The sequence below is a fragment of the Cavia porcellus genome, unplaced genomic scaffold (genome assembly GCF_034190915.1).
Source record: "Cavia porcellus strain 051 isolate PalLab524CR breed Dunkin Hartley unplaced genomic scaffold, mCavPor4.1 scaffold_13, whole genome shotgun sequence".
In the NCBI taxonomy this organism is placed as follows: domain Eukaryota; kingdom Metazoa; phylum Chordata; class Mammalia; order Rodentia; family Caviidae; genus Cavia; species Cavia porcellus.
Window position 1 is genome coordinate 24,185,369 of NW_026947496.1, and position 15,355 is coordinate 24,200,723.

At 39.6% G+C, this 15,355-nt stretch overlaps 1 protein-coding gene across 4 annotated transcripts in view; it reads left to right on the plus strand.

The window, feature by feature from the left end:
* Window positions 1-4,185, plus strand: part of E2f3 (E2F transcription factor 3) — a 75,934-nt gene extending 71,749 nt beyond the window's left edge. For all 4 annotated transcript variants that reach the window (XM_013151391.3, XM_003468764.5, XM_063259945.1 and 1 more), the window contains exon 7: window positions 653-4,185. In XM_013151391.3, coding sequence (XP_013006845.1) covers window positions 653-915 — 263 coding nt within the window. In that variant the 3' untranslated portion in view covers window positions 916-4,185. The remainder of the gene's footprint in view (window positions 1-652) is intronic.
* The last annotated feature ends 11,170 nt before the right edge of the window (window positions 4,186-15,355 follow it).

A 15,355-nucleotide genomic window follows, 5' to 3' on the forward strand; every position in this document is an offset into this window, starting at 1 on the left:
TTCTATTTTCCTCCTAATGTGATGGGAAGAGGTTATGATTGTAAAACTATAGGAAAATAAATCCTAACTTCCCATCCCCTCATTGCTAGAGCAAAGCTCTGTGCAGTTTCAGTTTAAAAATATATGTTTAATTTTTTCCCTTACCATCTCCCAATATAGCAGCAAAAATAGTGATTTCAATGACTAGATCTGACTTAATACTGAGCAAAACTGCAGCGCCTAAAATGGTGAAAACAAAGGCCTATCCTTCTTTACCATAGAAATTCAAAGCGGATTTGTCTTACATGTATTTTTTAGAGAGATCTTTAGTAAGCTGATTGTTCATAAAAGACTGGCTTAAAATTGTTGAGTTTCTCCTGGAGAGCCAGCTCTTCAGCAGTTATGTTTTACTTTGTTTTTCTCAAAATAAGAAGTTATTAAAGAGGAATTTTTGCATTTTTTAGCCTCTCACCTGTAAAGCTCTTTGCACGTTTTCTCACAGCAAAGGAGATAAGTTAGTAGAGTAGGACAGAGGACAGTGACAGTCACTCTGCCGTGGCTGCTAGCATAAAGGATGATGAGTTGTCCCATTGTCATTAGTAAAGTGACAGAAAAAAAACTAATTGGTTTTCCTCTAACTTACTTTGGGTTTCCACTAATGTTATCCTTTCAGACTTGGCTTCAAATAACTCAGGACATAGCGATTGCTCAGTTTCTATGGCAAACCTTTCTCCTCTGGCCTCCCCAGCCAACCTTTTACAGCAGACTGAGGACCAAATTCCTTCCAACCTAGAAGGACCATTTGTGAACTTACTGCCTCCCCTACTCCAAGAGGACTACCTGCTGAGCCTGGGGGAGGAAGAAGGCATCAGCGATCTCTTTGATGCCTATGATTTGGAAAAGCTCCCCTTGGTGGAAGACTTTATGTGTAGTTGATTATGCTGTGTGTGAACTTTCCTTACAAACCAATATTTTTTTATCCTGGAACAAGAACATCTGTCATGCAGTGTTGTCCCATCCTACCTTCTTCTTCCAAGAGAGTATCATGAAGTAAACTACAAACTTCAGAACAAAGTTGACTTTAATGAATTAATAATTGTCTAAACGCACAGTTGCAGGCTCCCTTGGGAAATCCCTGCCTTGTCCCAGGCTCCAAAATCTCCTGGATGAGTCAGCAAGTGAGAAAATGTGCAATCAGGTGTCTCCTACCTGTCCCTTTCCTCTCTCCCTCCTACCCTCCCTCTGATTGGCTTGCTGTGCCTGACGGATGGGCTGTAGAATGGGGTCCAGCCACCTGGCCCACTGGAAAACAGCAATCTTCCTTAATAGCATTTCAAGCCGTGCCTTCTCTGCAGAATGCATGTCTTTGGGGTCTGCTAATATGGAATGGAACTGCAGCAAATGCAAACTTGAAGTCATGCAAAAGTATGAAATGGATTTCCTCAGCTCTCCTTAGGAATATTTAAATTACTCTCATACTTCAGTTTAAGCTATGGACTTCGTGTCCACTAGGAGGTCGCGAGAACCTCCACAGCCTTTCGGATGAAGAACCTGTTTTCAGAGTACTTGTTTCGGATACAGAGGACTAGTGGAGTTCCGCCACTCAAAGCTGTTGTGGATTTTCCTGTCTCCATTTTACCACTCCCACTCCCTGTCCCCAGCGTATTTGTGAGTTTCCAGTTGATTTGTAGCAAATGCCTACTTAGGAGTTGTTTGTGGGTCGTTTTAGACTTTTTTCTTTAGCTGCCATTTAAGCATTCCTGTGGCACCCATCACCATTTCAAGTTCATTGTTTACTTCAAAGCGGTTTTTGCAAATTCGTATTGCTTTAGCAGAGGGAGAGGACCTCTACCTATCAGAGCATCTAAACCTGTGTGACCTAAGGTCTACCAGCCTCTGCGAGAAGCATTGCCCCATCTTGCTTCCTTTCTCGGGAGGGGGGCTCAGGGCTAGTCCACCCTGGAGCTCCCTGGCATGCGTGGCCCATTGGGAAGGAGAACAGGTCAGACTATGAAGCAGTCCCAAGGAGCAGCAGGCACAGACCCCTCCGTCCTTGGGCTTCCCAGGCCCCTGTGACCAGGGAAAGGGCTTTTATGCCACACTCAGGGAGACCACTTCTCAGGATGGGGTCAGATGGAGAGGCCTCTAGGGAGAAAGACATCCCCATTGTGCAAGTGGCATTCTGTGGGGAGCACTTCCTCGAGCTGGAACGAGCAGAGCGGTCCCACTGTGTCCAGGGTAGAGCAGTCCTGGCCACATCCAGTTCTCCTTCCCCTGAGAAGGAGTGTGTTGGACTAAAGGCAGTCGGACTAAACAAAGCGATAGAATGCCAGGGCATCTCCCTCTTCTCTCCTCAGGAATGGTGTCCCAAGTTGGAAGCTTCCTTTCAGCTGCAGATCCTACAGTTGTGTCCAAGAATGGCATTCCCACTAGCAGATGGCGATGGCCATCTCTCCTGGGAATGTGGCATCGTACCTCAGATCCACTCCTTGGATGCTAAGGGCTGCAGAAATGAGGAAGTCACAAAAAAACTTAACCTCCGAACAAACAGTTGAATTGAAATGCTTTGTGCCTGGCTGTTGGGAGGCACATGGTAGGCACTCGACTCCTACGCATTTGATCGAATTGATGGTATCCCTTAAGAAACAAATATTAATAAACCACAAGAACCCCAGCCAGTTTACTCTAGATAGATTTCCACAATATGCAAAGTAGTGGTGGGGTCCAGACAGATGACACCAGCACTTTAAACTCTGTGTGTAGGTATGCGTGGTGTATGTTTGGGAAGAAAAACAAAGGTGCAGACTATCTTCCTCTCTCTTCTTCAGCCTCCTCCCCTCACACACACTGGACTTGGTACAGAATATCCGTGTGGTCCGAGATGAAGCGTTGGGGTGGAGGAGGGAGGGGAGCTTCGTGTTAAGTGCCTACTGGAAATGCACTGTGGGGTTTTTTCCTGCATGGGAAACCATTTATGCCAAGCTTTCCCCCCATGTCCCGTATTTATCTCATCTGGTTAGCTGCCTCTGCTTCCAGCTCTGGCTCATTCTCTTTGCCAGCTGCACAGAGCTGATTTTTTTCCAAAGTCTAAAGACTGAGCTCACCTGGCTAGGATGTTGTGTGTTTTGTTGACTTTTCTGGTTGAACCTTTTCGTAATGTAATGCCGTATTTATTGTTTTTTTAAAAATGAAAGGAATACTAATAAGTCTTAAAAATTCTTTTTGTGCATATGATTTTTCCAGTTAATGCGTTTAACTGGAGTACATGAATTTGACGTCCATACTGTATTCTATTGGTGTTAGTCATTTTCTTTTCCCATAGTATCTGGCACACCAAGTGGGTTAGTACTACAGTATTTGTGTTACTTTAAGTAGTAAGTATGCAAGTTTCCTGGTACCATTGAGTTGCTGCTATTAAAGCTCACACATGAAAGGCTAAAAGTTATAAGCGTGCGAATTATGACTGCGTGAGCCTTAGAAAATAAAGTGTATAAAGGGCAACACATGAGCTGTCAAACAGTGTTAGGTGTGTGTTTATATGTACAGAGTTGTGCATAGCAATCCTTTTATTTAAGCTGATATGTAGTCTACTCACATCTTCATTATTTAGCAATTTGTACAAAACTAGCAATTAATTTGTAAACACTGCCAGAATATTTTCTAGCTGGTTTGTAATTTTTAAAGAGTGTTACTGTGTTTTCGTTTTGTTGTTGCTGTTGTGGTGGTGATTCTTGTTTTCATTTTTGTCTTACATGTAGACTTGTAAATAGAATTGCAGTATTTAAAGCATTAGCTTTCAGGAAAAAGGAAGTAGGAACTCAGTGCATGCGTGACAACTTGTGTGTATGAGAAGGAAGAATTGAAAGGAAGATGCCTTGCAGAGGAAGTTGAGTGGCAATTGTCAGAGTTGTAGGAATTTCTCTTCCTACAGGGTACATGATTTTGTAAAAAGGAAGTATTTCTCCCAAGATTGGGAGTAGGCAAACTACTAATCAGTTTAGCTTTGTGTTATATGCTAGTTTAAAAAAGAAACTATGTAATATAATGTATAAAAAAAAAACAAAAAAAGCTTTTATGATGGATTTTGTAAATAGATTTGTTACAGGGTGACCTGTTCTCTAGCTGTGATCTTACCACTTCAAATGGATGTAATTTGAATAAATTTTGTATGGTAAAGGATCAATAAAATGATTTTTTTTAAGAGTTGAGATGTGTGGATAGATTCTTAGTGTTATCTTGGGCCCCTATATCAATGTAAGTTTTAAAGACATTCTTTTCTGTATGGAGAAGGATGAACGAAAGGCTTCCATTGAATGCTTGATCATATTTGAAACTCTAGGAGCACTGAGCAGATGTTCGCTGAGCACCTGCAGTGCATTCTGCACACGATGCAGGAGAAACTGTCGTGTCCTTTGACCATCTGTAGAAACCACTTCTGACACCGATAAATGTTCATTCTCAAGCCTGGGGGTTACCTGCTGTGTTCTCAATTCTGTATTTCTTAAAACAACATCCATGAACAGATGACAGTGGAACTTGGATGGGTAAATATTTCACAATTCAGAAACTTAACTTGAATATTGTTTAGAAACGGGCTCTGCATGCTGAGTGTGGTAGCACACACGTGTAATCCCAGCACTGTGAGACTGAGGTGGGACAAATGCAGATTTGAGTGCAGCCTGGGCAACTTAGTGAGACCCTAACTCAGGATTTTAAAAGGGCTAGGGATGTAGTCATGTGTCTTGTGCTCCCTGGATTCAATCCCCATTACCACAGAGGAATTAAAAAAAAAAAAAATAGCCTTCACTCATTTAGTGTCCATTAAGGAAGAGAGTACTTTGTATTCAGTTGCTTGGTCACTCTGAAAGAACATAAAATGATCTCTAGCATACCATGCACTGATCTGTGTTTGGGTCCTTTTTTGTTTCTTTTTTGGGACTTTAAATTGAAGGCCTTAACACTGAGCTGCATCCTCTATTTGTTCCTTATTTTGAGACAGGGCCTTAAATCACTAAGTTGTACAACTAGGCTTATATGGAATCCTCCTGCTTCAGCCTCCCAGAGTGCTAGGATTATAGATATACCACTCTGCTGGCCCCAGAGTCAAATTTAAAAGTCAATTCCTGTTAGCAAGAGAAAATCTATAGTTACTTTGGGGGGAAAAAAAAGTTTTAGCAAAGAAAAACACAGAGAGTTGAAAATAGCCATTTTACTTTGTTAAACCTTTGTGGAAGACAGGAGAAATCTGAGGCAGAAGCAGTAGAGTAGATGCAGCTTTGCGAATGGCCAGTGTTAAACCATCGGTGATTCAAATCTAAAGTGTTTTGGGATAACTCCCAGTCTCAGGCCCATGCATCTAAATGTAGTGGTGTTTGGAGAAGATTGCCCATGTGCGTGAGACTCAAACTTCAATAAAGGAAAAGACCCTTTTTCTAGGACCTAGAGAGCTGGTAAAAGATCTAGACTCATGTGAAGGGAAATGACAAATTAAATTGCAGGCCATGCATTGGTATATTAACCAGAATTCCTCCAATGACTGCACAGAATTACTCAGCTTGCAATTAATCAGAAATTAAAATAATTCCAGCAGGTTGCCATGTTCTGAGGATGTGAAGAGTCAAGGCTTTTAGTCTGTGCTTAAAGTGGGAACTTAAAGATTGAAAGACAAAAGAAGTATGAAAGTTTTCTGAAACAGCAGTAAGACTGTGTGTGTGTGTGTGTGTGTGTGTGTGTGTGTGTGTGTGTAAAGCACCATCAAAAAGGTGTGGGATTGATGCTGGAATGTGCCATGAAAAACAGTTTGAACACAGTTGTCCCCATGTTATCAAGGGCTTGCCTCAGAAGCAACTAGCACTGCTTTTGTGAGGTTTTAACATTTGGGTAGGTGCAGAATACATAAATGTTAATCCCCTAACCGACAGGCAGTGTCCATCGTCTCATTCCTACATCAACTGCAGGAACTGCACAAATCAGAAATACAGAAACAGGAATACAGCTTAAGAAAGCAAAATAAACCAACAGACCAAAGTCAATCATCAAGGTCTACTTTTTCAACTGCAGCAGAACCGTGTCATCTGATGATAAAGACTTCCACTGAGTTCAAGAGCAACCTCATGTCTAACATGGAACTGGTTTTGTCGTGTCACAATTCATTGATCAGGGTTTTTGGGTTTTTTAATCAAAACAGTTTCCAGACTCAGTCTAATGCTCTTTCTACTGTGTTTGGATGGGCTTAGTTTCCCCACTCACATGTGCACATCAGAAGCCTTCACCTACTCTCAGTCCAGAACCATAGCCTGTGAGGGTTAATTTACCTGGAATTAAAGCTTCCCAAGGAGTTCTGTCCATATTCTTTATTAGCACTGGTGTTCCTTCCACTCTACATACATTTGGTAAATGCATGGCTGTCTTGATACTCAGCCTATGTGCATGTTACATTGGTAGAGGGATAGGAATCACTAGAAAGAGTAAGTTGGGAGAAATTAGTGTGTCTTCAGTATTGGATAAAAATGGATTTGCTTGGGCCAAGGGTTTAGCTCAGTGGCATAAGCGCCTGCTTGGCAAGCACAAGGTCATGAGTTTGATCCCCAGTACCAAAAAATTAAAGAAAAAGAAAAATGGATTTGCTCTAATTAAATAGAGGAAGTATCAAATTGGCAGCAGCTTTTAGAGAAGATACTCCATTTCCTCCCTGAAAGATTTTCCTTCCTGTATAGACCATTTCTTAGCATTAGAAGTCTTAAAGACCTTTTTTTGCATAATCAAATCAAGGCATTTATTTCAGCTGAAGCCTAATTTATACTGCATATCATGCCTAAACAGTCCTGAGCATCACAGAGAGCTGTTTACGAAGTATTGCAGTATGCCTGTCACTTTGTGTAAAGCCATTTGTAAGTGATGACAAAAGCTTCAGTCAATCTGAAAATGACAGCAAAGTGTATGGACATTGCTATAAGTAGAGGAGGGAAAGCATTTAGCTTTGTGCCATACCCTGGAGACCCAAGGATCAAAAAAAAAGAGCATTGCAGTTCAGAGAGAGCTGAGATAATAACATCAGTGAATAAAAATTAAACCATGCCCATAAAGAGAGCATGCTTAAGTGAATGAGCATGGGAAGTGTGTGTGTGTGTAGAAACACACAGTTATATGTAGAAGCGGGATGAGACAAAGAAAACCAAGTTTAAAAAAGAAGCTAAATTCTAACCTTAGTGAGAAACTAAAAGAAAACCAAAGAAAATTATTTGTTGAGTCAAGAGGAGGAAGTACCATCACCATTAATTCAGAGTTCGGCTCTCTTAACAGATACCATTTAACAAGAAGAGAGGGGGAGTGCTGGAGAAAAGGGCAGGCACAGGACACAAGAAAGGAAAGAGGAAGGTACAAAGTATAGACGTGCTGTTCCTAGAGTCCTGGGAAAGAGATAAGCCAGCAAATAGGGAGCAAAAAAGAATGGATTATGACTTCTACTTCTGGAAATACACAGATTAGATAGCCAGAAAAACCTTCCTGTTAACAAAACATCTAGATTCAGCAGAAAATGTAATCATTTTTGTAGAGATTAATAGAAAAGAACCAAAAAACCTGAAGAATTATAAAAACAACTGGGATGGAAGGTTAAGCATGCACATACCTGGGCCAGATGTTTTGCCTGGCAAGCATGAGGTCATGCTCCACCCCAAAAAAGCATGCACACACCTAGGAGCAGCTGCCAGTGTTGTTGCCGCTGTTGGTAGAACTGAGAAGCAAAGTCTTGGGCCAGAGGAGAAAGAGCAAAGAACCAAACTTAAGGCTTGAGTGTTCCTAGGTGTTGTAAGCCAGCTTTAGCTCTCTGGGACAGAATACATGCAAATACAGAGGAGGAACATTTTATGCTGGCTCACGGTTTCAGTCCATGGTTGACTGGTTCTATTGTTATGGGCCTAAGGTGAGGCAGAGAAGCATGGTGGGTACGGGAGAGGGACTCAGCTCATGGCAGCCAGGAAGCAGATAGCAGGAAAGAGCAAGAGCACCTGCGACAGCTCGTCCTTCAGCTGCTGTTCCATCTGGGCCTCCAGCCTCATAGATGGTGCCATCCACACTCATGGGAAGTTGCCCCTATCAGTTTGTTGTCCAGTATGCCAGTCATCTATGGAAACATCCCCACAGGAACACTCAGAAGTGTGCTTTACTGGTTTCCCAGGTGTTCATCAATCCAGTGAAGACAACATTAACCATCATGTAGTCATCTCCTAGTCTCAGCAAGAACAAGCAACTTTTCTCCAGAAGGTTAGTGTAATACCCCACACTGGATCCACCAAATAGGAACTCACAGTCAAACCATCAAGGACCTAAGGGAACACATCATTAATAGCAGGAGTAACATTCAGAGCCCAAAGAATTCCAGTCATGAAATACAGAAAATGAAAAATACTGACATGAAATGATGAAACGAAAGATGGTGGCACAGAAATAAGGAAATGAGATTATCAGAATTTTGTCAGATTGGAAAAACAATAAAGTAGAAATGTCAAATATTAAAAGTACAGTGGTAGAGGAAGTTTTTTAGAAAAATGATTAATTCAGGAAATACAGCTAGAGAAGTAATAAACTGGAAAACAAAGTTGACAAAACTACTTAGAATGGGGCAGGAGGGTGGCTTAGCGGTGTAAGCACCTTTGTGCAAGTGCAAGGTTGTGAGTTTGATCCCCTGTACCAAAAAAAAAAGAAGAAGAAGAAGAAGAAGAAGAAGAAGAAGAAAAGAAAGAAAGAAAACTACTTAGAATGTAGCATGAAAAGAAGATAAAAGCTGTAAAGAAATACTTTAAAATGTGTATCAGGAATTGGCTTTTTCTGTAAAAAGCCAGGAAATAAGTATTTTATGCATTGTGTGCCATAAGGTCTTTGTAAAAACTGTTAAACTGTGTCTCTAAAATTAGCCATCAACCTTAGGTAAATAAATGAGCACGGCTGTTTCAATCAACCTTTATTTATGGATGATAAAATTTTGTTTTCTGGTAGTTTTCACTTATCATGAAGTTACATTCTTCACTCGTTTTTTAAAAACCATTTTTGTTTCATGAGTTACATAAAACGAGTGATACACAGTGTCCTATCCAATGTGGGCAAAACGAGGAAATCATCACTCTGACCAAGAAACAAAGCCAAACAATTTGAAAAGCAATAGTTGCCCTTAGATCTGCCAAAGAAATAAAATCCAGAATGAGCAACTGCTGGGAAACTGCAGACAGGAAATGTGAAGAATCACAGCTTACCAGAGCAAAAGCGTCCACTAGAACTAGCACCTGGTAGGAAACTGGAGAGATTGTGATTAAATGGTGGACTCTGGACATGGACTAACTTGAGAGGATATTTCTGGAAGGTCCAGATTTAAGGCACACTCTCATTCTATTGTAAATGGCTCCTCCAGTAAGTGGTTCTACCAAGGTGTCAGGCGGCAGGTTTGAGGACATCATCATGGAGGAGAAGTAACTGAGCATTCTGATCTACTTAACAAAGGCCTGCTCACAGGAAAGCTCAGAACCTGATCAATGTGATCAATCCAGCCCTACCCAAGGGAGAAAGAAAAAGGAAAGAAAGAGGGTGGAGGGAGGCAAAAAGGGATAGGTGAGAAGCTAGAGAGAGAGAAAAGAAAAAGGATAAAAGCTGAGATGTTTCTGAAATTCACAGTCCAAGACATTAAAAGACAGAAATCTAATATAAGGATTATTCAATGCTTCCCTCCTTTCCCCACACCATTTCAACGTACTAGAGGACTTGCATAAATAACGGGGGATTAAAAATAAAAGAACTGCAACCCTCAAACTCTTGTTTTTAAAAGGAATCTAAAAAATCCAAAGATGACAGCTGATAAGTGCATCATAGGAAATGTCAGCCTCCAACATTATAGCTACAGCAAACAGCCTATCTCCTAGCCAGATAAACATAAAACTTCACAGTAGGACCCCGTCTTCCTTGGTTTATTGTACTCAATCCATAGGGGTCTGGTTTTTAACAAAAATTACAAAGCATACTACAGGCAAAAAAACAAAGTCTGAAAAGCCAAAGCAACTACCAGGATCAGACTCAGGTATGATAGAGGTTTGAGAATTGACAGAATTTAAAATAACTGTGATTAATATGCTAAAGGATTTGATGAGGTTATTAGTTCCTCAGTAGACTGGATCTAACAGAGTAAAGAATCCAGGTATTTGCTGCTGGTAGATATTTCACAAACTGAAAACCAAAGAAAAAAGAAAATAGATATCCTTCAATGGTGGGAAAATTCCAAAAGGTGTGATACACATATAATGAGAATACCAGCAGCAGAAGAAATAGAGAATAAAGCAAAACAAATGTTTGAAGTAATACCATTGGCTGAGAATTTCCCAAAAAGAGTAATGAAAACCAAACCATGGATCCTGGAAGCTCACAGAAATACTTAGGAGAATAAAATTTTTTAAAAAACAAACCCATACCCAGCATACCAATTTAAATTGTAGAAAACAAAAGACACAGAAAAAACCTTGAGAGAAAATGTTCTGGTGGTGGCGTGGGAATAGAATACCTTATTATAGAGGAGCTAAGAAAAGAATTGCATCAGAATTCTAAGAAATCATGCAAACAAGGCAAGAGTATAATGAAATATTCAACATGTTGAAAGATAAAAGCCACCAACATAGAATTCAGTAGCCAGAAAAATTATCCTCCAAAATGAAGGAGAAATAAGAACTTTCTCAGGCAAACATTGAGATTTACTGCCAATAGATCTGCCTTACAAGCACTACTAAAGCAATTCATCAAATAGAAGGGAAGTTATAAAGATTCAAAACTTAGATTACACAGAGGAGTAGATAACTATAGAGAATAACAGCAGTGTTATGAACTGACTATACTCCGCTACAAGGAAATTGCACTACATGTGAAGCAGAATACAGGCTGAATATCCTTATCCAATATATTGGAAATCAAAAGTGTTTCAGATTTTGACTTTCCTAGATTTGAAGTATTTTCATATTGTTTTAGTTACTTTTCTTGTTGCTGAGACAAAGTACCCAACACCTTCAAGTTAAGGAAAGGTTTATTTAGTTCACAGGTTATAGAGGTTCCAGTTCACAGTCAGCAGGCTCAGAGGCAGAGTGGTGCAGAGGAGAAACAGTCCATGGCAACCAAACAAGCAAGAGCACACATTTGCCCTTTTTCTGTCCTTTATTGCAAGCTGCCCACCCTAAGGCACTCATACCCGTTAATCTTAGCCAGAATTACGCCAAACCAATCAGTGGACTGAGTAATCATACATCCTTGATCCCAGCATCACTCACGCCAGATCCAGCCACCTCTGAAAAGCTCCTTCTAAGACGGCATGATGCTTTAGGAGCATAAAAACACAAGCCACAATACATATACACAATGAAATATCTTGGAGATAGGAGCTAATTCTAAATTTATTTTTCATAATGTACCTTATATACATAGCCTGAAATAACGTTGTGATACGATTTTGGTGCACCTATGCTCCGTGTCCTGTGACATGAAGTTGGGTGTGGAATTTTGCACTTGTGGCAACACATCAGCATTCAAAAGCATTTAGATTTTGGAGCACTTCACATGTCAGGCTATCAGATTGGGAATGTTTAAACTGTGATATTACTTGAAAGGGATTTTAGGTTCATTGCAATGTATATTCCAAAATATATGGGAACTAGTATAACATTTTTAAAGAAGTATAATCAGTGTTAAGGAAGGAGACAAAATAGAATCACACAAAGTGCTTGATTAAAATTTGAAAAGGAGAAAATAATTGAGAGACAAAAAAAGGATCAGGGCAATGAATAGACAACAATAACAAATACAATACATATTAATCCCACTATATCAATGCCATCTAAAACATCTGTAGTCTATATACAACAATTAAAGTCAGAAATTGTCAAAGTAGACTCAAAAACAATAATCAACTACTTAATGCCTACAAGAAATCCATTTTAAATATATGAAAAGTCTATAGCTAACATCGTATCCAAAGTGAAATACTGTAAGTATCCCCCTTAAGATAAGAAGCAAGACTTTTACTATGTCTGTTCAATATTTCTGTTGAAAATTCTAACCAGCAAGATTAGATAAGAAAGAATAAAAACATGAATGGGAAGAGGTAAGGCATCTCTGTTTCCAAAGACATGGTTTTATGTAGGGAATCCAAAAGAATACAAACACCAAATAACTGGGTTTTCTTAAAGGACAAAAGACTTGAAGATATGTTTCTCTAAAAGTATGCAAATAGTCAACATGTATGTGAAAATGTGCTCAACATCACTAATTATCAGGAAAATACAAATTAACAACTATGCAATGTTACCACACATTTGTTAGAATGGCTATTCAAAAACAAAAACAAGACTTCCTGGAGAACATGGCAGACAAATAACAGCAGCCACCGAGGCTCTCTGAGATTACCAGTTTAGAATCCAGGAGTGGTGCCATGTGAGAAGTCCTGCGCGAGGGGAGATGTACCTTGCCGACCCAGGAATGAACTAAGCTGAGAGAAACCAACTGGAAATGCAATCCTGATGCTATAACAGGAACAGATAAAATCTCAGTGCAGAAGCTGGATCCCACGCCATTGGAAGCCGTGATGTGAATTTCCTGCTGCTGATACAGCGTCCCAATCCGCACTGCAGGAAGAGAGAGGCGCAAAAGCTCTGAGAGCTGGAATCGGTGAGCCAAACGGCACTGAGAGCGGGACTGGCAGGGAGCCCTGCATCGACCTGCGGTGAGTGAGAGAAATGGGAACCCTTTCATAGACTAGGAGGCTCCAACAGAGGACATTCTGGGAAAGCAGACTAGCCGGAACAGGGCCCTGCAGTGACTTTAGTCACATATTCCCCTCTCAAGCGGAGTGGTGGGGAGTGCTTGGCCTGGTGAGGCCGAGGACTAAGATCCAGTAGGCTAGCCCAAATCAGGTTCCTGCGCCTGGCGGTGCACCCTAGCAGTGAAGCCTTCACTAGGTTGATCTAGAGGGACAGGCCCAGCAGAAGCTGCCCAGGTCTGTGTCTCCCTAGTACACTGCAGTGGGCGGGAACACCTAGCCAGTGGATTCAAACAAACTGTAACAGACAAAGAGAAAAAAAAAAAAAAAAACTGGGCCTCCTACATACACTTGTATGGAAGGAACAAAAAGTATGGGAAGAGGGAGCAACAAGAAAGGGTCCTCAGTCCCCAAGCCTGAGAACACTGATGCAGGAAAGGTAAATGCAAAAGAGAATGAAGACAGAAAACATGCAATATCAAACACGGCACCTATAGACATAAAGCAGTATCTCCGGAGCCCCATAGATGAGTACAAAAATGAAGTATTTAATGAAATAAAGCAAGAAATAAGTAGAATAGATAGAGAAATGCTAAGCACCGCCCAGGAAAAAACAGATGGTGGAACGGAAGAACAGAAAAAAAGGGGAGAATTGTTTGATGGAGAAAATAGAGAAAACATAGAAGCAGGTTCAAAGAGATTACCAGGAAACTAAAAACTCTATTGAAAGCTGGCATAACAGCTTGAAAGAAACTAAGGATAGATTATCTGAATTTGTAAGGTAGGAGCATGAAATAAAAACTTCTTAAAAATAACAAGAAAACAAACAGCAATAATACAAAGACTAGAAGATGATAAGAGGATCTATAACTTAAGAATTAAGAGCATAAAAGAAGAAGTAGGGACTCAAGCAAATGAACTACAAAAGCTATTCACAGAAATAATCCAGGAGAATTTCCCTAATTTAGCAAAAGGTAAAGATACTCAGATGTATGAGGCATACAGGACCCCAGCCACCTACAACCCAAACAGAGCTACACCCAGGCATATAATAATCAAAATTCCAGAAATCCAATATAAGAACAGAATATTAAAATCCGTCAAAGACAAGAAACAGATCACTTACAAGGGAACACCCATCAGAATTACAGCAGACTTCTCGGCACAAACCATCAAATCACAAAGAGTGTGGGGGGAAATAATTCAAGCTTTGAAAGATAATAACCTCCAGCCAAGATTGATATAGCCTGCACAACTGTCCCTAGAAATTGATGGAAAAACAAGGTGCTTCCAGGATAAAGAGGAACTAGGGAAATTTGCAACCACCAATTCAACTCTATAGAGATTACTGCAGGATATTCTAAAAATGAAAAATACCAAGATTCCAGAAACAGTGGCAGAGCGGCCACAATGAATGGAGCAGAAAGCGAAATGAAGAGGACAAACTGACAACTAATGACAGAAAAAGAGCTCAACAGAAATGAGGCAGAGAAGGTTGGATGATAGGATCAGCCATTTTGGAGAAAACAAGGCATCATAATAGGTAGTGATGATTTAATATCCTCTTGTTTTGAAGTCCCATCAAGCTTTTGTTCTTCTGTCTCCATCGGTTTTAACGTGTTGTATCTTATTGGATTTTATTATATGTGATAATATAAACAAAAACTTTTATAGACAAGGAGATTATACAGAAACCATTGTTCATTTTCTGTTAGTTGATTCTAAATACCCTGTAATACTGTCATTCTCTTGAACGGTTTTACATTGTCTTGATATGTTTGATGCTACAGTATATGAAGTTATACCCAAAGATTTTAAGGGAAGAGACACTATAGTAACTACTATTATGTCGAGATTATCTTGTGGTGAAACACTATTTTGCTTAAATGGCTATGTTTTGACCTGCGCTGTTTTGTTGTTATGCCCTCTTTTTTATCTCAATCTCCTTTTTATTATCTACTTTTTCTTTTTTATCCTTTTAATTAAGGGAAAAATAAATAAAAAATAGCAGTATATATTATAGTAGCCCACTTTAATTTCCTATTAACTTGATTTGAAACTCTGTATTGCTCTCACCATCTTGTTTTGACTGATTTTCCTCTATTCTGTTATGCTTGATAGTACCAAGTGTGAAAGTATAGGCAACAACTATGAAGACAATAAGATTCATTGTGATGGCCATTCTGGTTGACTATTATCTTCTTTTAAAGTCCTCTAATGTCTCCAATGTTTTGGTTTTATTGGTCTTATTCTTTACTGTTTTGTTCAATTTTATTACAACTGATGATATAGGCAATTCTTTTTAAGATAACAAGAGGCATTATGGTAACCATTGTTGATCACCTTGTATTTTGTTTTTACATTATGTATTATGTCGATCCTTTTGATTTGACTGAGTCTGTCCTGGTATGTCACATTTGGTTTTACTTTCTTCAAAAAAAAAAAAATAGTAGTAAGAACTGTGGGAGTAATAAAACCCAAAATGTGTAATTGTCATTGTACAAAAGAAAGGAAAAGAAAGTTCTCTAAAAGATATAACTGCACATATATTTAAGTGTATAATATAGATAACCATATTACTGAGTTTTGTTGGAT